The sequence below is a fragment of the Magallana gigas genome, chromosome 4, assembly GCF_963853765.1.
Source record: "Magallana gigas chromosome 4, xbMagGiga1.1, whole genome shotgun sequence".
Classification (NCBI taxonomy): Eukaryota; Metazoa; Mollusca; class Bivalvia; order Ostreida; family Ostreidae; genus Magallana; species Magallana gigas.
In genome coordinates, this window is record NC_088856.1 from 18080124 (window position 1) to 18102261 (window position 22138).

The window sequence follows — 22138 nt, forward strand, 5'->3', positions numbered from 1 at the left end:
GATTATGTTATGTTGCATGTTGACATGATTATCTCGTATATCGACAAAGTCCATATAGGAATAACCTGCATTCAAGATGTACACAACAACGTGCCTAAATATTTGTAATAATTAACGCAGTGCGCGAAAAAAAATCATTGTACAAACTTTCAAAAAATTCCAAGCATGGATCATTCTATCTTCATAACATAAATAACCTATTATTTATTCGACTATTTTTTGGACAACTCGACATAAATATCTGACTCTTATGACAAGTCAAAAAATCTGATAAGTCAGCATTATCATGATTTATTTTTTACCTGGACAAACTGACAGACGTACAGAAATTCCAATTAAAACGAAGTCTTTCTTATTAAGGGAGTTTGTAGTGTATGCTATGACATTTATAAAGTAACTGGAGTTGTCTTTCTTAAACCAAAAGTACTAAAATTTGCCACTTCAAAATCAGGCACGTAGCATCGGGTGGGGGGGGGGGGGGACTTTTTTGCGCACCAAAGATTTTTCTTAAATTTACATACAAAAATTGAATTAACATGGGATTGCACCCCCTATTATGGGACCATGTAAGTAATTGAATTGAAAATAGGGAAATAATCAGTGAAATCGAGGTTAAAGGTATATTACTACTACTTCTCCCCCCCCCCCCCCCACCCCCACAGATTAGGATTTTCAGAATTTTGGAAAGTAACCTTTTTCCTTTTTTCTTTTTTTTTGCTCATCAAGATTTTTTGGATGAGTCTGCCCCACCCGCACTTTCAAAAAACGATGCTACGTGCCTTAAAACAATTCGACATAATATTTCAATTTAAATTAAAGGAGATTTAATCACCGCCCAGCATTTTTTGGTGTTTGGGTGCTCTCAGATTTCAAAATTCTTCGGTTTATTGAAATTTCATTGTCAAAGGTAAATTTTCTAAATGTTGTTTTTTCTTAAAAGTAAACATCTGGTAAAGCATCTGCAGAGGTAACATGCACATGCTTTTTAGATTCTAGTTCAAACCAGCTAGCCACAGATCTAGAGGACCCATCCCACTGGTGCTGGTCTATTAACCATACACAATTGAGAATGAAACAAACGCCTGTGACCCATCCTCGATTTGTAAGTCATTTTAACTATTCAGACTATTGGAATAATCGACATTTAAAAGTAAGTTGATGTATTCTACATACACTACATGTTGTAGGCTATATATTTATGTTTTTAATGAAAAAAAGACCATGTACATGTGTTTTTCGTTTACGTTAAATAAAGATCTAAAAATAGCACAGGGGTTTCCATTTGCTATTATAATGGTACGTAGTCTCTTGCATCGAATACAGTTAGCCCTATTCAATACATAATTGTGCAATCAGGCGTTCAACTGCGCTATGAATCTCTCGGAATAATGTGAATTCCCTTTGTTTATGCATGTTATATATATTGGTAATATATGCAAATCAAAGAAGGGATATACTAAAGTTTTACAAAGAGGTAATATTCTATGTTTAACTTATTACGTCACATCCCACACTGCTAAAAGTGCAAAGATATAAATTAGCGGTAAACGATGATCGTTTAAGCGCATGTTTAAAACATATTCAAGATAGTTTTCAAGCAAACTTACTTTTCTTAATTCGAAACAGACCACTGAATTAAAAAAAAATTTCAGATAGTCGCGTGCTATTAACCCGGACTCTATGTTTAGCCAATAACTGGTTTTAGCCGATAACTGGTACAGTACCAGTATAGTATATGTATAAATAAGTGCTACACACATATGTATAACCCGGAATGCGGAAAGAAATTTATCAACTTTTGTGTAATAAATATATAGGCACGGTGCACAGGCATTGTTTCTGAGAAAACTAGAGGTACTGTGAGCAAGCTCACAATTGATACCCCCTGCTAAGATAAAAATCATAATGCGTGAATTTTTCCGTTTATAGAAAAAATTGGATGAATCTATTTAACCATCCATTTTCTATTAATAACTACTGCTCTATTTTTTTTTAAACTGTAAAATTTGTTGCTGCGAGAAAAAGTGGGGGGGCCAGCCCCCCCCCCCCTGCCCCCCCCCCCCCCCCCCGATGCTACGTGCCTGTGAAGATCATGCAGGAAGCCCTTAACCAAATAAGTGTCTTCTCACTTAGCTAACAAACTTTAACTGGGGGGGGGGGGGGCTACCTTTCTCAAAGAAGTAACTAGACTACATATTTATAAAGTATATGAGAAACAAGTCTACTTTAATTAGAAATATCATGTCGATGCATGCATATGTCAGTTGATAAACAAATTATCTGTTGTTCCACAAAAGATATATACACTTTACGATGCACGTACATGTAACTTCTAGGTGAAAGGGGGAGTTTAAAGGCTGATAAGATAAGAAAAAAGGAGGAAGGGGCCGGCCGGCTGGGGAATGGAAGAGCGTTGATTCATGCTGTGAAATTAAAAAAAAGAAATAAGCTATTTATATAAAACTTCTTAAACTGAACAGATATATAATTATTGTTTTAAGTTTTAGAAGAAAAAACCCCAGAAAACAAGACCCCGGCCAGGGGCCCCACCCCAACCCAAGATAGATTTGGCAAACAATTGAAATTGTATTTAAAGCTTATGAACACCCCCACTCTAATCAAGTGCACCATGTTGAAATCACTCTTGAAATTGAAGTGGGCGAAAAAGCCAGCATATATATAAGTATGAAGGATGTCTTTATGATTAAAAATTATCTAAAATGAAGAATTGATTGTTAAATCCAGGAGTTGCCACATGCAAGTGTTTGTGTCATGTGATTAAATTGGCAGGAGTATATATAAGAGTGCTTGAACATGTGTATAGTCAGAGATCATAAATAGGTGAAGGAGCTAGTTAGTGTTATTGAAAAGTGGAGTATTATCTGTGATTGTTGAAGGTTACTGAAGCCGAGACATTTTAGTCGGTACGTTCTGGTGAGTTATTTCAGGTTTTAAATTGTTTTATTTGCATTGAAGTTGAAAATCTATTAATTAAGTGCAACAATGTCTTATGATCACTTAAAGTGTGGTAAAAGAATGTATATCTGTACAGGGTGATTAATAAGTAATAAAATAATTTTGGGGAAGTTGATTTCAATTCTATCCTCAACAATAGCTTAAATTACCAACCCAGATGTAAACAAGCTGAGTCAATCAACTAGATAACTTTAAATATCCATTACATGCGCATGGCTTCTTGTCTGAATACACAATACGCAGTAACCATGACTATTGTAGAGTTGTAAGTGCTTTAAACTTTTAATGTATCAATGTTTACACTTACCAGGAGTTAAAAAGATCAACAATCTCAACTAGTATCTGTATGATTTTATAAAGTGCCATGATTTACAATGCAATAAAAATGATAAGTGTCCAGTATTGCTGTACGCAGTTAATGTGTCAGTGGGCTTTTGACTAAGGACAATTCAAAGCTCATTTTGTATCTGTGACGTTTAAACAAACATATATTGGAGAAAAATCAAATGCATGATGTTCTTCAGGGTTGCTTCTCACTTAGCTAACAAACTTTAACCGGGGTGGGGGGGGGGGGGGGGCTAACTTTCTCAAAGAAGTAGCTAGACTACATATTCATAAAGTATATGAGAAACAAGTCTACTTTAATTAGAAATATCATGTCGATGCATGCATATTTCAGTTGATAAACAAATTATCTGATGTTCCATAAAAGATAAATACACTTTACGATGCACGTACATGTAACTTCTAGGTGAAAGGGGGAGTTTAAAGGCTGATAAGATAAGAAAAAAGGAGGAAGGGGCCGGCCGGCTGGGGAATGGATAGCGTTGATTTATGCTGTGAAATTAAAAAAAAAGAAATAAGCTATTTATATAAAACTTCTTAAACTGATCAGATATATAATTATTGTTTTAAGTTTTTTAGAAGAAAAAAACCCAGAAAACAAGACCCCAGCCAGGGGCCCCACCCCAACCCAAGATAGATTTGGCAAACAATTGAAATTGTATTTAAAGCTTATGAACACCCCCACTCTAATCAAGTGCACCATGTTGAAATCACTCTTGAAATTGAAGTGGGCGAAAAAGCCAGCATATATATAAGTATGAAGGATGTCTTTATGATTAAAAATTATCTAAAATGAAGAATTGATTGTTAAATCCAGGAGTTGCCACATGCAAGTGTTTGTGTCATGTGATTAAATTGGCAGGAGTATATATAAGAGTGCTTGAACATGTGTATAGTCAGAGATCATAAATAGGTAAAGGAGCTAGTTAGTGTTATTGAAAAGTGGAGTATTATCTGTGATTGTTGAAGGTTACTGAAGCCGAGACATTTTAGTCGGTACGTTCTGGTGAGTTATTTCAGGTTTTAAATTGTTTTATTGGCATTGAAGTTGAAAATCTATTAATTAAGTGCAACAATGTCTTATGATCACTTAAAGTGTGGTGAAAGAATGTATATCTGTACAGGGTGATTAATAAGTAATAAAATAATTTCGGGAAGTTGATTTCAATTCTATCCTCAACAATAGCTTAAATTACCAACCCAGATGTAAACAAGCTGAGTCAATCAACTAGATAACTTTAAATATCCATTACATGCGCATGGCTTCTTGTCTGAATACACAATACGCAGTAACCATGACTATTGTAGAGTTGTAAGTGCTTTAAACTTTTAATGTATCAATGTTTACACTTACCAGGAGTTAAAAAGATCAACAATCTCAACTAGTATCTGTATGATTTTATAAAGTGCCATGATTTACAATGCAATAAAAATGATAAGTGCCCAGTATTGCTGTACGCGGTTAATGTGTCAGTGGGCTTTTGACTTAAGACAATTCAAAGCTCATTTTGTATCTGTGACGTTTAAACAAACATATATTGGAGAAAAATCAAATGCATGATGTTCTTCAGGGTTGCTTCTCACTTAGCTAACAAACTTTAACCGGGGTGGGGGGGGGGCTAACTTTCTCAAAGAAGTAGCTAGACTACATATTCATAAAGTATATGAGAAACAAGTCTACTTTAATTAGAAATATCATGTCGATGCATGCATATTTCAGTTGATAAACAAATTATCTGATGTTCCATAAAAGATAAATACACTTTACGATGCACGTACATGTAACTTCTAGGTGAAAGGGGGAGTTTAAAGGCTGATAAAATAAGAAAAAAGGAGGAAGGGGCCGGCCGGCTGGGGAATGGATAGCGTTGATTTATGCTGTGAAATTAAAAAAAAAGAAATAAGCTATTTATATAAAACTTCTTAAACTGATCAGATATATAATTATTGTTTTAAGTTTTAGAAGAAAAAAACCCAGAAAACAAGACCCCAGCCAGGGGCCCCACCCCAACCCAAGATAGATTTGGCAAACAATTGAAATTGTATTTAAAGCTTATGAACACCCCCACTCTAATCAAGTGCACCATGTTGAAATCACTCTTGAAATTGAAGTGGGCGAAAAAGCCAGCATATATATAAGTATGAAGGATGTCTTTATGATTAAAAATTATCTTAAATGAAGAATTGATTGTTAAATCCAGGAGTTGCCACATGCAAGTGTTTGTGTCATGTGATTAAATTGGCAGGAGTATATATAAGAGTGCTTGAACATGTGTATAGTCAGAGATCATAAATAGGTGAAGGAGCTAGTTAGTGTTATTGAAAAGTGGAGTATTATCTGTGATTGTTGAAGGTTACTGAAGCCGAGACATTTTAGTCGGTACGTTCTGGTGAGTTATTTCAGGTTTTAAATTGTTTTATTGGCATTGAAGTTGAAATCTATTAATTAAGTGCAACAATGTCTTATGATCACTTAAAGTGTGGTGAAAAAATGTATATCTGTACAGGGTGATCAATAAGTATCAAAATAATTTTGGGGAAGTTGATTTCAATTCTATTCTCAACAATAGCTTAAATTACCAACCCAGATGTAAACAAGCTGAGTCAATCAACTAGATAACTTTAAATATCCATTACATGCGCATGGCTTCTTGTCTGAATACACAATACGCAGTAACCATGACTATTGTAGAGTTGTAAGTGCTTTAAACTTTTAATGTATCAATGTTTACACTTACCAGGAGTTAAAAAGATCAACAATCTCAACTAGTATCTGTATGATTTTATAAAGTGCCATGATTTACAATGCAATAAAAATGATAAGTGCCCAGTATTGCTGTACGCGGTTAATGTGTCAGTGGGCTTTTGACTTAAGACAATTCAAAGCTCATTTTGTATCTGTGACGTTTAAACAAACATATATTGGAGAAAAATCAAATGCATGATGTTCTTCAGGGTTGCTTCTCACTTAGCTAACAAACTTTAACCGGGGTGGGGGGGGGGGGGCTAACTTTCTCAAAGAAGTAGCTAGACTACATATTCATAAAGTATATGAGAAACAAGTCTACTTTAATTAGAAATATCATGTCGATGCATGCATATTTCAGTTGATAAACAAATTATCTGATGTTCCATAAAAGATAAATACACTTTACGATGCACGTACATGTAACTTCTAGGTGAAAGGGGGAGTTTAAAGGCTGATAAAATAAGAAAAAAGGAGGAAGGGGCCGGCCGGCTGGGGAATGGATAGCGTTGATTTATGCTGTGAAATTAAAAAAAAAGAAATAAGCTATTTATATAAAACTTCTTAAACTGATCAGATATATAATTATTGTTTTAAGTTTTAGAAGAAAAAAACCCAGAAAACAAGACCCCAGCCAGGGGCCCCACCCCAACCCAAGATAGATTTGGCAAACAATTGAAATTGTATTTAAAGCTTATGAACACCCCCACTCTAATCAAGTGCACCATGTTGAAATCACTCTTGAAATTGAAGTGGGCGAAAAAGCCAGCATATATATAAGTATGAAGGATGTCTTTATGATTAAAAATTATCTTAAATGAAGAATTGATTGTTAAATCCAGGAGTTGCCACATGCAAGTGTTTGTGTCATGTGATTAAATTGGCAGGAGTATATATAAGAGTGCTTGAACATGTGTATAGTCAGAGATCATAAATAGGTGAAGGAGCTAGTTAGTGTTATTGAAAAGTGGAGTATTATCTGTGATTGTTGAAGGTTACTGAAGCCGAGACATTTTAGTCGGTACGTTCTGGTGAGTTATTTCAGGTTTTAAATTGTTTTATTGGCATTGAAGTTGAAATCTATTAATTAAGTGCAACAATGTCTTATGATCACTTAAAGTGTGGTGAAAAAATGTATATCTGTACAGGGTGATCAATAAGTATCAAAATAATTTTGGGGAAGTTGATTTCAATTCTATTCTCAACAATAGCTTAAATTACCAACCCAGATGTAAACAAGCTGAGTCAATCAACTAGATAACTTTAAATATCCATTACATGCGCATGGCTTCTTGTCTGAATACACAATACGCAGTAACCATGACTATTGTAGAGTTGTAAGTGCTTTAAACTTTTAATGTATCAATGTTTACACTTACCAGGAGTTAAAAAGATCAACAATCTCAACTAGTATCTGTATGATTTTATAAAGTGCCATGATTTACAATGCAATAAAAATGATAAGTGCCCAGTATTGCTGTACGCGGTTAATGTGTCAGTGGGCTTTTGACTTAAGACAATTCAAAGCTCATTTTGTATCTGTGACGTTTAAACAAACATATATTGGAGAAAAATCAAATGCATGATGTTCTTCAGGGTTGCTTCTCACTTAGCTAACAAACTTTAACCGGGGTGGGGGGGGGGGGGCTAACATTCTCAAAGAAGTAGCTAGACTACATATTCATAAAGTATATGAGAAACAAGTCTACTTTAATTAGAAATATCATGTCGATGCATGCATATTTCAGTTGATAAACAAATTATCTGATGTTCCATAAAAGATAGATACACTTTACGATGCACGTACATGTAACTTCTAGGTGAAAGGGGGAGTTTAAAGGCTGATAAAATAAGAAAAAAGGAGGAAGGGGCCGGCCGGCTGGGGAATGGATAGCGTTGATTTATGCTGTGAATTTAAAAAAAAAGAAATAAGCTATTTATATAAAACTTCTTAAACTGATCAGATATATAATTATTGTTTTAAGTTTTAGAAGAAAAAAACCCAGAAAACAAGACCCCAGCCAGGGGCCCCACCCCAACCCAAGATAGATTTGGCAAACAATTGAAATTGTATTTAAAGCTTGTGAACACCCCACTCTAATCAAGTGCACCATGTTGAAATCACTCTTGAAATTGAAGTGGGCGAAAAAGCCAGCATATATATAAGTATGAAGGATGTCTTTATGATTAAAAATTATCTAAAATGAAGAATTGATTGTTAAATCCAGGAGTTGCCACATGCAAGTGTTTGTGTCATGTGATTAAATTGGCAGGAGTATATATAAGAGTGCTTGAACATGTGTATAGTCAGAGATCATAAATAGGTGAAGGAGCTAGTTAGTGTTATTGAAAAGTGGAGTATTATCTGTGATTGTTGAAGGTTACTGAAGCCGAGACATTTTAGTCGGTACGTTCTGGTGAGTTATTTCAGGTTTTAAATTGTTTTATTGGCATTGAAGTTGAAATCTATTAATTAAGTGCAACAATGTCTTATGATCACTTAAAGTGTGGTGAAAAAATGTATATCTGTACAGGGTGATCAATAAGTATCAAAATAATTTTGGGGAAGTTGATTTCAATTCTATTCTCAACAATAGCTTAAATTACCAACCCAGATGTAAACAAGCTGAGTCAATTAACTAGATAACTTTAAATACCCATTACATGCGCATGGCTTCTTGTCTGAATACACAATACGCAGTAACCATGACTATTGTAGAGTTGTAAGTGCTTTAAACTTTTAATGTATCAATGTTTACACTTACCAGGAGTTAAAAAGATCAACAATCTCAACTAGTATCTGTATGATTTTATAAAGTGCCATGATTTACAATGCAATAAAAATGATAAGTGCCCAGTATTGCTGTACGCGGTTAATGTGTCAGTGGGCTTTTGACTTAAGACAATTTAAAGCTCATTTTGTATCTGTGACGTTTAAACAAACATATATTGGAGAAAAATCAAATGCATGATGTTCTTCAGGGTTGCTGTCTAAATGGTAAGGATGAGACAAATAATTATACTGGTAATCATGTCTGTGAAAATGCATTAAGTCTGTTGTTGATTTACCAAGTGTGAGCTAAAACCTCCATCAATTATAATCCAAGTATCCATAAAATAAAAGCTTGACCTACTTCAAAATTAATTGTCAAAATTCATGGCCCCTAAACTGAGGGGTTTTGGTTTTTGAGGATCAGAGCTGACCATGCAAGTATAAATTATAAATCTTAATTTGAATTCTAACAAAATTTTCTACCCCACGTATGTAAGATATTAAAGTAAATGTTTAAACATGTTACATGTAAATTTATTATGTCATTTGCATGGAGCCTCCTATGCTATGAAAATAGTGGCCCCTATACATATAGCTGTGTTCAAATTAAGTTTTGGATCTTATAATATATGATTGGCAAATGTAGTTATTTACAGTTTATATACTTAGCGTAGATGATTGTAGACGTAAAATTGTAAAATACTTTTCTTGGTTTTTGATCATGGTTTCAGTCCTTATATAGGTACAAAATGGTGGACAATTTTTCAATCATTACCATATGGAAAATGATCTAAGCTATTAATTAACTCTTATATACTGTGAAATCATCGTTGTTCATGGGGGTTTGTGGCTTTTGTGGGTAACCCTAAATTCTCATGAATTTACTCCCCTACGAATGTAACTTTGATTGTTTATTTATATTTATTTAAATATCATGAACTTGCTACATGTGTCGTAACAACAATATAACTTGGGGTATTTTGGCCACTTGCGAACATTGACCCCCTCAAATAAAAATTTCCACCATATAATATTTATATACACAGGAGGACCACACCTTAACAAATTAAAAGTGCTGAAAGCAGGGCTCTTTATATGTGTCATTATGCATTTTGGCAATTCTCTGTCTCTGTCTGTCTCTCTCTCTCTCTCTCTCTCTCTCTCTCTCATCAGAGAGCGACAAAATTGGTAGGCAGCTATTATCAAAAATATGTATGTCCATAAGAAAAAATCGACAGTGCATTGTATGTTTCCAAAATAGTTTAAAAAAAAAACAAAAAAAAAACACATAATAATAAATGAAGAAAAAAGATCAGGAAAGAGAGTGCTTGCGAGCATTCACCAAAATTTGCGTTGCGGGTATAGCAAATTTTGGCGAGTGCCCGCTTGTTGAACAAGTCTCAGGACTTTGCTTTCAGCAGAGCCCTGCTAAAATTCAGAGAGGGGACTGAATGACTAAATGACCATCCTTATAAATATAACAAATGAAGTCAATGTTTGAAATTTGTACATGTATATTCAACAACAACTTTATGTAATATGCTTTCAATTTTCTAATTGTTCATCTCCAGGGTTTTCATCAGCAGGAATACGATAAAGTGTTTATTGATCTGACTGTTTGATTGAACTGAATTGGATAGATCTGACAATGGAGTTCAAAGACATGTCAAGATTTTTTACGGTAAGTTTTTTTAAAATATCAATTTATTTATTCATTATATTAATAATTTTTGGGGGGAAAAACTTGACTGTAAATTGCATTGCATTTGATGACATTAAATTTGTAAGAAGCACATGGTTAAAGGCACTCAGTTGTTCATTTCAATAAGGTGACCTTTTGGAATTGGTCTTTGTTGTTGTGCATCGTCCACTAACAATTTTACATTTTTAACTTCTTGAAAACTATGTGGCCAATTCTTTCCATTTTTAGTTTTAAGTATTATGAGGATAAAATGAGACGAAATTGTACAAATTATGATCTTAAAACTCCAGGCATCATGTGCAGAGCAAAATATATGCAAACATAGGCTAAATTTTAAAAATCCTTTTCTCTACTTTCACTTTTGGGAAAAAAAATATATAGTTATGATGTTCAAAAAGCCCTCTATCAATATTGTAAAATTCATAGTCCCTGGATATATAATTTAAGACTCCTACAACTCTTGCTCGTACTAACCCTATTTTAAATGAATCAATGTTGGCCAACATCAAATAATAAATGTGAGGTAACAGTCAAAAGAGTCTTTGATTATACAAATGTATTTATATATGTAGGGTTTAAACAACAAAATGAAGCATAAAATACAAACATGGGACTCCCGGACAAGTCCTTCTATTTAGGGCTATTGTATCCAGGTCAAGGCCCGTGGGCCTCTTGTTTCTCATTTTCTTAACATGTATTGTTTCAGTACTACATAAACTAAATACTGTAGCTAAGTCATTTTAAGTTAAAAGTATTATGACTTTTATAGATGTGAAGTTATATAACTTGATTTTCATTTTAAATAAGTTTCATACTTTAATATTTTTTTCAGAAAGTTTGGAACTATACAACATTACCCAAGCTTAGCCGTGGAGTCAATAAGGTAATATATAAGGAATAAGGAATCAATCTTTGAGTATTATAAGGTGATAATTTCGGTCGGGGCGTGATCAAATCCAAGAAAGCCCAAAGGGCTTTATATCACCTCATAATATTCAAATAATGATTCCTTATTACTTATATTTATTAATTATATAATTTTAAGCCATCGTGCAATTGAATATTTAAATATGAATAAGCAAACCGGCTGGCGCCTCAATTTGGCGTCATTTGAATTTATGGATTATATAGTACAAAATCGATACGCAGTGTTATCATAGGCAAGGACACTGGAAAATGTTAATATGTATGAATATTGTGAATTTGTGTTTGGTTTGGGTTGAATGAAACTCAGTTTAAACCTCTCTCCATCTATTTAAAGGAATAATTAGCTTTGCATATTATACAAAGTTACAGAAAATGTACTTAAGGATCGAATGCTACACAGCGGCCATGATTTAAGGTGACTATAATCAAGTGTAAAAAGATCAAAGGGTTTACATACCTGGTACCTATCTATGACCCATGCTCAGCTTTAACCTGAGCATAGGTTTGTCAGTCACCAGCGTATTAGGTCCAATAGAGGCCAAAGGTTGGGCTTTGAAGGGGTGAAAGATTTAAGTCAAGAAAATGTGAATAATCTATGGTATAATTTATAAAAGCAATGTGAAAATTAATGTTGAAACAAGCTATATGTGTAGTATGCAATCATATGCTTTTTTATAAATGAAAAATGTAGCCCCCCCCCCAAAAAAAAAAAAAATTTAAAAAGACAATTAAGATAAGAATGTTACATTTATATTCACACACCCTGTTAGGGAGTGGAGAGGGATGTATAATTGTTCTGGTGGAAATGGAGTACTATTTGCATAAACCTTAAAATATTATTTGATAAGGTAACTTAGTTAAAATACACATTATTTTCAAAAGTAGCCTAAAAGTCCTAAACCCAGGGATCAGAGAGCAGGATCACTTTTTGAAGATTTTAGGTCTAGTTTTTAATACATATTAGGATAGATTGCTCAGGTGAGCAATATAGCCCATGGACTTCATTATCATATTGTACCATAACTAATCTGGGATATATTAAGCCGTGAAATCACAACAGAGTAACATTAAAATTGATAGTCATTAATATGTAATTTTTTTTTATTTGATTGCAGTTGCTGAGTCCAGAAGAAGATCAGACGTACAAGTTAGTTTACATCAGAATTCAAATAACCTTTATAATTTCCGAATTTTGTTTATATCAAAAATTAGATTGTAAATGCATGTATACATGTACATTGTAGATTTCTGAAATTTGCCCAGTCTGAATCCAGTTCAAATGAACAGGAGACAGATGGCACTTGCCGACAGGTAAAGGTGATATCCAGTAAAATTACATGATTATTTTAAGGCATATAAGCTTGAAATACACATGAATTTAATTTAGTGGTAAAGTTGCAGTTACAATTTAAGTAGCACATTAATTTAGGTTATATGCTATATTATGATAGAAGTCTGTTAAGTAATACTGCTCAACATAGATTTTGTAGTTTAAGTTAAGGTATGGTTTGCAGCTACAGGGAGGTAACTCAGATTTTCATTGTGATGAAGTAATATTTATGACTAACGTCAGAACCAATTTTTGTCTCCCGCTTTTACTGAAAGTAGCTAGAGGGAATATTATATCGGGTATGTACCTCTGTGGGACCGTTCACTATTTAAGATATCTCATATACTTAACATGTATAGTTGCTGTACTATATAAACTAAATACTGTAGCTAGGTCATTTTAAGTTAAATTAATTAAAGCACCATAGCTTTTAGTATCAGTATTTTGACTTTTATAACTGTGAAGATATATATAACTTGATTTTCATTTTAAATGATTTTCATTTTAATAACTTTTTTCAGAAAGTTTGGAACTATACAACATTTATACCCAAGCTTAGCCGTGGAGTCAGTAAGGTAATAAATATATCAATATTGTGAATTTGTGTTTGGTTTGGATTGAATGAAACTCAATTTAATAAACCTCCCTTCATCGACTATTATTGAAAGGACTAATCAGTTTTGCATATTATACAGACAGAAAATGTATGTAAAACAAGAAATGGGTTATATGTATATCAACATAGATTTTGTAGTTTAAGTTAGGTATGGTTTGCAGCTACAGAGAGGTAACTCAGATTTTCATTGTGATGAAGTAATATTTGTAACTAATGTCAGAACCAATTTTTGTCTCCCGCTTTTACTGAAAGTAGCTAGAGGGACTATTATATTGGGTCATGTGTACTATAAAGGGGAACTATAAACATAATAACAATGCATTTAGTTTATGACTCCAACACAGCACAGTAGTAATATGTAAATTAAATTCTTATACATTTTCACAACGTAAAATCTTAATTATATATTTTCACTTTGTGACCAAATTGGTCCTGACAAAGGGCCCGAAGTCCTGAACCAAGGGCCATGATTTTCACAATTATGGAATAAGGTTTACATGAATTCTGTTTACTTCCCTGCTGTGAATTGTGGGAAGATTCAACACATTTTCACTATATGGCCATATTTGTCAATTCCACCCAGGGGCCCACACCCCTGACCCAGGGACCATCTATTAAATATAACAATTTCTGTAGAGGCCCTCATGGTCATTATAACCATGCATTTATTTATTTTTTTAAATATATTGGTAAAAGTAGAGAAGATTTTTTTTTTAAATTTTGACACGATTTTGCTTTTTTGACCCCTCTAATGAGGCTTTGGGAATGGTCGTTAATATCACAATTCATATTCCTCTTATCCGAGAAAATTGCTTCAAACTAAAAAAAGGTAACAAATTTACGTTTTTAACATAAAATTGCTAATGGCGATCCCGCATGATAAAGGGTGCACGGTCAAAAACCAATTTATGTGGGTCTTCTGAGTGACTAAGATGACCATAATAAACCTGTAGCTAATCTGATAAGTGTATTATATGCACCCCATATGAGTTACGGATAATTAATTTCAGACTAACTGCTATATTGCTGAACCAAAGATTCAAGGCAAAGAGAGGAATGATAACTCACATGGGGTGGTTCAAGAGAAAAGTCATTGTGCGGGCATGGAAGAAATGAGTAACGGTGTTGGAAAGAACCACAAGTTTTCCAGTCTAGCTGATCCTGAATCCAAACAGAGGAAAATAGGTCTATCCATATATACACTTATAATACATCTTGCATAAATGATCTGACAGTCTTATAATATTTTACACTACAACCTTCTCAAATATTCAACATTAACTTTATTAACATTTTTACAGTACATTTGTACTCAATTAATGTGCTGATTTAAACTGGCAGAGTATTGTTCAAATTAAAAGTTCCTTTTTTTTCATAAATTTTTTTTTTGATTGAATTGAAATACTATTGGTCGAAGTGAAGGCATATTAATGGACTTGAAATTTTTTCTTTGATAAGTTAATATTTTTTTTTGGGGGGGGGGGGGGTGCAAGAGGTATTGTATTTATATTTACACATTTATGTGCAATCGGTGTATAATTCATTTGATAAATTTTGTTTAATTTCAGGTTCAATGTATTTTGCTGTTCGCACTGTATGTGTTCTTCTCCTGATGTATTTACCTACTGGCCAAGGAGCTTCCTTAGGGGTATGAAACATGCAAACTCATATCATATTCTATATATTTGTTGCAACTCTCTTACAAAAGTTGACTTGTATGCGTGCATCAATCATCCAGGTTTTGTACTTTGGAATGTTTTTATGATTATAAGGAAACTCTGGCATAATTTCTTCAAATCAACTAATTGAAATTAAAAAATGATATAATTATCATCATTTTAAACCATGATACATGTAGATGTTTACCAACCTCTCCCATCAGGTTGTGTTTGCACAAGAAAAGAATAATCTGGTAGTTAAAATATTGATGTTAACTACTGATGTGAGTAAAGCATAGTCAGAGATTGACCTTTGTTGTGACCTTTTGTCATCCAATCAAAGTTTACATAATTTAAAACTTGTTGTTTACTGCTGATGCTGTAACAGCGCTCTTGTATAGAATTTAAGACACTGGTCAAAACATGTCGTTACATATGACGTGTAAATATTCAGCTTTACGTACGATACTTTGAGTGTTTAAGTTAAACTGGCAAACTGGATTAACTTTATAAAATTCTAGATATTCAAAATTTTTTTTATTTCAAATCAAATTGTAACTATTATAAAAATTAATTGTCCATTTTAAGTGCAAAAAGGTCACACAAAAATTAATGCAGTTTCGTACAAAAATTTTCCATAATCCCTCTACTCAGTGTGACCATTGTGCATAATAAAAAACAATATTTGGAGAAATAAATTTGCTTAATCAAAAATGCCGACAACAAATCTTAATCAGGCTGAAATTGCATTTTAGGTGCAAAAAGGTCAAATTAAATTGGCCATAACTCAGAGGGATGAATACCGTTTTGTTTTTTTTGTTTTTTGTTTTTGTTTTGGTTTTATTACATTAAAGGCATTTACAGAAATTAAAAACAAACTTTAAAAGTGGAAATTTGTTAACTTTCTGCTCAAAAAATGACGGCAAAATTGTTGTATGCTAATGACATAATTTACATTGCTTGGATTTGTAAATGCACACATACATACATATTAATGTAAAGAAAGAAATATTATTTTATATATGGAGAGAGAGAGAGAGAGAGAGAGAGAGAGAGAGAGAGAGAAGTTATTGATAAGTATGCTCATTATTATAGTGACTTTTATCAATAAAAGATACTGAAAACAATTGAAGTAGATTTTTGCAAGTTAATTGTACTATTTGTGTTTGTATTTTTTGTTTTAGGACACTTTAGCAGTGAGTCTCTGTAAGAGTTATGCCTCCGACTTATCTGATAGCTCTGGACCTTGGAATCACAGTATGTGTAGCTGGGAGCTCGAAAAGATTCACTGTCAGACAGGGGATATAAGACGCTGTGTGCCTTTTATTTTTGGAGGTTCTATGTACGCTGCTTGCATCAAAGATCCAAAAGGTTATACTCTGAAAGGTATGTACCTATAATATATATATATTTAATGCCCTATAGTTGAATATATTTTAATAAAGTATTCAAAACAAAAAACCCACACATATACTTAAAAAGGTTTAATTTTATAATTTTTTTTTATTCAATATAGATGACGAGTGCATCTTGGTAACACAGATTGGAGAATCCAACAAAAAAGTGGTTCAGTGTTATGGTAAGGAATGCTTGAAGTATACTCATATAAGTATATATTCATGCAACAAGTTGTTGGGGGTTAGAGATTCTTTAATTTTATGCCCTATGCAAAATTAAAAAAGCATGTCTTGAAAATTTATTACTGTAAATTCCTTATATTATGCGAGTACCTATTTCCGCGATCCCGTTATTTTGTATCAAATTGCGAGAATGTAAAATCGCAAACGCAGACCATTTATCAATATTTCTTATAGTTCCCAGATCTCAGAAAATAATAGTGAGGTTTTAAAATCTGCGAGGCATGCATGCTTCTCGCGATTTTACGCGGATATAAATTCTTCGCATTTAATTAGGAATTTAAAGTAATGACTACTGTACCTACATAATAATACTATTTAATTGATAACTGTTTGTAATGTCTAAAACGCCTGTCCGATAGATTTATTAATTGTTTTCTTTCTCAAAGGAAAAGATTACTGTTTGCCTCCTGCTGCTACCAGTGTCCCTACAAACTTAAAATTGAAAAGTACAAGTGAGTATGAGATGATGCGCTGATTTTTCTTCATAATTACTGTAGAAGCAGAAATATTCATTGAGAATTCTTTAATTTCATTATTTTCGTTGACCTTATAATCAGAGAAATTAAATCCATGACGAATTTTTACCCCAAATATTTATAAATACAGAGTTGATATGCGATACATATACCTCAACGAAATTGTATTTGCTTCTATAGTATTTTCTACATTGTGTCGTAGGAAAAGAAGAATGTGCATATTAATACTGTAACGATGAAAATATATGGCTGGACCGGGAATTGAACCCTGGACCTCAGCAACCCTACACTAGTTGATGTTTGTTGGTCAAGTGTCTAGGTCATATCGGATCAGACAAAAATTCTTTTTTTTAAATGATATACTTAGTACTCACCAGTTTGCCCTATTTGGCCAATACTTTACTTAAACAGGGGTTTTTTGGTGAATGGCGTGCTGTGACCATGAACCAGGTCAATGTAAAGGTCACAGCAAATTTTTTTTATTAGGTTTTAGACTGTAGATTTTTTTCCAATTGCTTAATCAATCTTGCTCAGACTGAGCAAAAATGCCTTTATGTAACGGGTAATAAAATTAAATTCTAGGTTCTATGCCAGCTGGAAAAGTTATGAGTCAAGGTCGAAGCAAAATTCTCTGAAATTCTATTCATCCTATTGTCCATTATTTAAGCAGGGCCCTTTGAGATGGTCATTATCTCAATGTTGGCTAGTTTACATTGTCAAGGAAGGCGACAACACCATATCTGTAGTAGGAAAGGAGCATGCATGTAAAAACAATTTAAAAAATCGAGTAGATGGATGGACCGGGAGTCAAACCCTGGATACCTGCAATGTACTCTAGTCAGGAGCCCTACCACTGAGCTACCTTGAATGATATCCATGGTCCATATAACCCCATAAAATATTTCTAACAGACTCGATTGTTTCTATTTTGCTAACATGAAGTTACTGGTTTACAAAACTGCATGTAATCCATAATTTTTTTTTCATTGTAGAAAATCCTTTGACTTCAAATGCCACAAATGAGCCTCTACACAATTCATCCAACAAAAGTGCTGGTAAGTATACACATGAGAACATAGGAAGTTTTATGTTGTATTGTATGTGTACATATGTGACAGTCAGACCGGTTTGAATACAGGTGCCATGCCATGGTAAAGCACCTGACTAGAGTTTCAGGAGGCCTGGGTTCAAATCCCGGTCTGGTCTGTCAGTATTTCTCCCATCCCGCTGCACATGCTAAAAGAAAATTGTAAAATTTATGCAGACTAATTTGGTATTGCAGAAACACTTAATGGGATCAACTGGACCGAAGTTCTTACTTTTCTGCTCTGCTGTTGGTTCATAGCATTTGTGTGCCTTGCCTTCGTAATTTTTTGGTTAACATATATTCAGTGGATATCATCAGGAGTGAGACAAATTCCAAATGAAATTGACAACAGGAACCAGATGTATGAAATGAACGGGAATTGCCGAAAGTTAGGAGATGCCTAAATTTCTAATAACTACATGTAGATTTGGAATCCATGAACTTGAAGCAGCATGTATAATTCAAAAAGTTTATATATTGAATTTGTATATAGGTACACTATCATGTCACTATGATATTGTCTGAATCGATAAGTGTGATTCAGGAAAGTCATTTCTTTTAAGTTTAAAAGAGGAAAGAGATTAATACATTTACTTTAAAAAAAACTCTTATGTTGAAAATGTAAGTTACATGTAATTAATTCACATTCAAACAGTATAATTAATAATTACATAAAATTTCTAATTTTGAACTGTATATATGTGATGATGCAATATGATGTACACTGCCTTCACAAAGTCTAATTAAACTTGTTTTGCTTGTCTACATTAGGCATGTGTTTATAATGGCTTATGAGTAGTAAATGTATAATGTTATGGAAAAATTTTCAAACTAAATTTATGTAATTGCTCTTGATCAGTTGAGAGAAGTTGTTAATGTATCCTAATTAAACTGACACTGTATATGTATAGTAAAACACACTTATAACGAAATGCCAGGGACAGGTGATTTTACATTGTACTTCTTTATAAATGAAATTGGTTTTATCCGTCAAGTTTACAACATTTTTAACAGTCATATGGGAAATGAAAATCACTCCGCTGTAATTAAGCGTTAATTCATTAAAAGCGTTTTTGCTATAACCATGTTCTACTGTATCATTTTAGCTCACCTGAGCTGAAAGCTCAAGTGAGCTAATCTGATCACATTTTGTCTGTCGTCCGTCTGTCAGTAAACTTTTCACATTTTCAACATCTTCTCAAGAACTACTGGGCCAATTTCAACCAAACTTGGCACAAGTCATCCTTAAGCAAAGGGGATTCAAAGGTGTTAAATTCATGACCCCCGGGGGTAGGGTGGGGCCACAATGGGGGTCGAAATAACATAGGAAGATATATAGTAAATCTTTTAAAATCTTCTTCTCAGAAACTAATCAGCCAGGTAAGCTGAAACTTTTGTGGAAGCATCCTCAGGTAGTGTAGATTCCAAGTTGTGAAAATCATGACCCCTGGGTAGGGTGGGGCCACAACGGGGGGGGGGGGTTGAAGTTTTACATAGGAATATATAGAGTAAATCTTTAAAAATCTTCTTCTCAGAAACTAATCACCCAGGAAAGCTTAAACTTGTGTGGAAGTATCCTCAGGTAGTGTAGATTCCAAGTTGTGAAAATCATGATCCCTGGGGGTGGGTGGGGCCACAATGGGGGGGGTCGAAGTTTTACATAGGAATATATATAGTAAATCTTTTAAAATCTTTTTCTCAGAAACTAATCAGCCAGGAAAGCTGAAACTTGTGTGGAAGCATCCTCAGGTAGTGTAGATTCCAGGTTGTGAAAATCATGACCCCCGGGGGTAGGGTAGGGCCACAATGGTGGTCAAAATTTTACATAGGAGTATATAGAGTAAATCTTTAAAAATCTTCTTCTCAGAAATTAATCAGCCAGGAAAGCTGAAACTTGTGTGGAAGCATCTTCAGGAAGTGTAGATTCCAAGTTGTGAAAATCATGATCCCAGGGGGTAGGGTGGGCAACAATGGGGGGTCGAAGTTTTACATAGGAACATATAGAGTAAATCTTTAAAAATCTTCTTCTCAGAAACTGGGGGTAGAGTGGGGCCACATAAGAGGGTCGAAGTTTTACATAGGAGTATATAGAGTAAATATTTAAAAATCTTCTTCTCAGAAACTAATCAGCCAGGAAAGCTGAAAATTGTGTAGAAGTATCTTCAGGTAGTGTAGATTCAAAGTTGTGAAAATCATGATCCCTGGGGGTAGGGTGGTGCCACATGGGGGGGGGGTGTTAAAGTTTTACATAGGAATATATAGAGTAAATTTTTTAAAATCTTCTCAGAAACTAATCAGCCAGATGATTCTTTATAATTGTTAAGACTTTGGCTCCAGGACAATTCTTCGGCCTCACAAGAAGGTTCAGAGTTTGATGTAGCTTTATATCCCATATATAAACAATTATTAAGGATCTTTTTGGAACTGCAATAGTCATAATGTGATATGACTATAAAATCAGTCTGCTAGAAAAGGGACTAATGATTATAAACATAAGAATATCCAGGGGGAAAATGGATTTTATTTATACAGGATCTACATGTATTATTGTACATTGTCCAGATAGTTTGTATTTTGACTCCATTTAGCTGATTTTACCATACCTATTGTTCCTCAGGTGAGCGATGTGGCCCATGGGCTTCTTGTTTCATTTCTTTGAATCATGACTCCCCCCTCACCTTCTCTCTTACTTTATTTGACTTAATTAAGCTTTTCATGTTATTGCTTATAATTATCATTTCAACTGGATGTCCTCTGACTGAAATTTCTACGTTAATTTTTGTCCTTAGTACAATTGTATATATATCTTAGTAAATTCATTGGGTCCAAAATTTGGAAGTAAGAAATGACTATCTTCACTGTTGTAATGTTTGAAATATTTTGTTTTGTTAATAATTTACATTCCTCTGCTGCTTGAGGGCTCTGGATGTTTAACAAGTATGATGTGAATTAAATACCGGTAAATTTTAAACCTCTTTGATTTTCAGCTTCAAGAGATGACACTAAAATTAGTCAATTATCTTGAGGATTTTTTATTTGTTTTATTTACAAATTATATTTTATGTACACTTTAAATTATTTCAAATAAATACCAGTATTTTGTTGATAAAAGAAAGAGAGATGTCTTGACTATTGACTCAAATACAATTTTAGTGAAGTCTGTCTTCTTTAATCATTTTCTGGATCTTCATGTAACTTGTATATTGTATTTGAATGCACATATATTATATGCTGTTCATTGATTCTCAATTATAGTTTCTTTCTTTTTTTTTTACAATATTGCTTTATTACAGGTTTTTTTTAATTGCTTGATGTTATATGCTTTATATACTAGTACCTCAAATAAAAACATATATAATCCAGCCTTGTATCTTTATATCTAATAAGATTATGTAGAGTCACTAATGTATGTGGGTATGAAAATGAATGCTGTTCAGATGGTGCATTTGCAAGATATCCATTAATTTATACAGTCCCCGAAACGTTCCTCTTTCCCACTTGAACAGTGAGTGAATATGCTGAATGGAATTTGGTGAGCTCCGAACGATGAATGCAAAGCAAACGGAGCGTAAATGCAATATCGATTGCAAAGGGAACGGTGATCACGAGATTTATTTATCTGTTGGGAGCGTCTTGGACGTTATCCTTACATTGTGTTTCGTTGGTAATCAGGGAAAAATAACAATAAACTACATGTGTGTACTGTTTTATATCAGTCTAAATATGATATTATCTGACTGAGCAATAAGTGAACGCTGAACGAACGATGAGCACAAAGTGAACATACGGTGAGCGCTTTGTAAACAGTGAGTGCCAATGGAGCGAAGCAGAGAGGGCGCATTTCAGGAACTATATATTAAGC

General features: G+C 33.6%; 1 protein-coding gene across 5 annotated transcripts; it reads left to right on the forward strand.

Moving 5' to 3' along the window:
- The first annotated feature begins 990 nt into the window (after positions 1-990).
- LOC117681994 (uncharacterized) lies at positions 991-19751 on the forward strand. Of its 5 annotated transcripts, none has more exons than XM_066081513.1 (13): positions 991-1102; positions 10412-10521; positions 11375-11425; positions 12585-12616; positions 12714-12786; positions 13321-13374; positions 14426-14600; positions 14984-15063; positions 16258-16459; positions 16590-16652; positions 17100-17165; positions 18182-18244; positions 18472-19751. In XM_066081513.1, exons 2-13 carry the CDS (start codon positions 10489-10491, stop codon positions 18678-18680), a joined length of 1101 nt encoding a protein of 366 aa, XP_065937585.1. In that variant the 5' UTR covers positions 991-1102; positions 10412-10488; the 3' UTR covers positions 18681-19751. The 5 variants fall into 5 exon arrangements, with proteins under 5 accessions (XP_065937585.1, XP_065937583.1, XP_065937587.1 ...); XM_066081511.1 differs by having other exon boundaries at positions 997-1150; XM_066081515.1 differs by having other exon boundaries at positions 998-1150; positions 12714-12780; positions 18472-19750.
- Positions 19752-22138: the final 2387 nt, after the last annotated feature.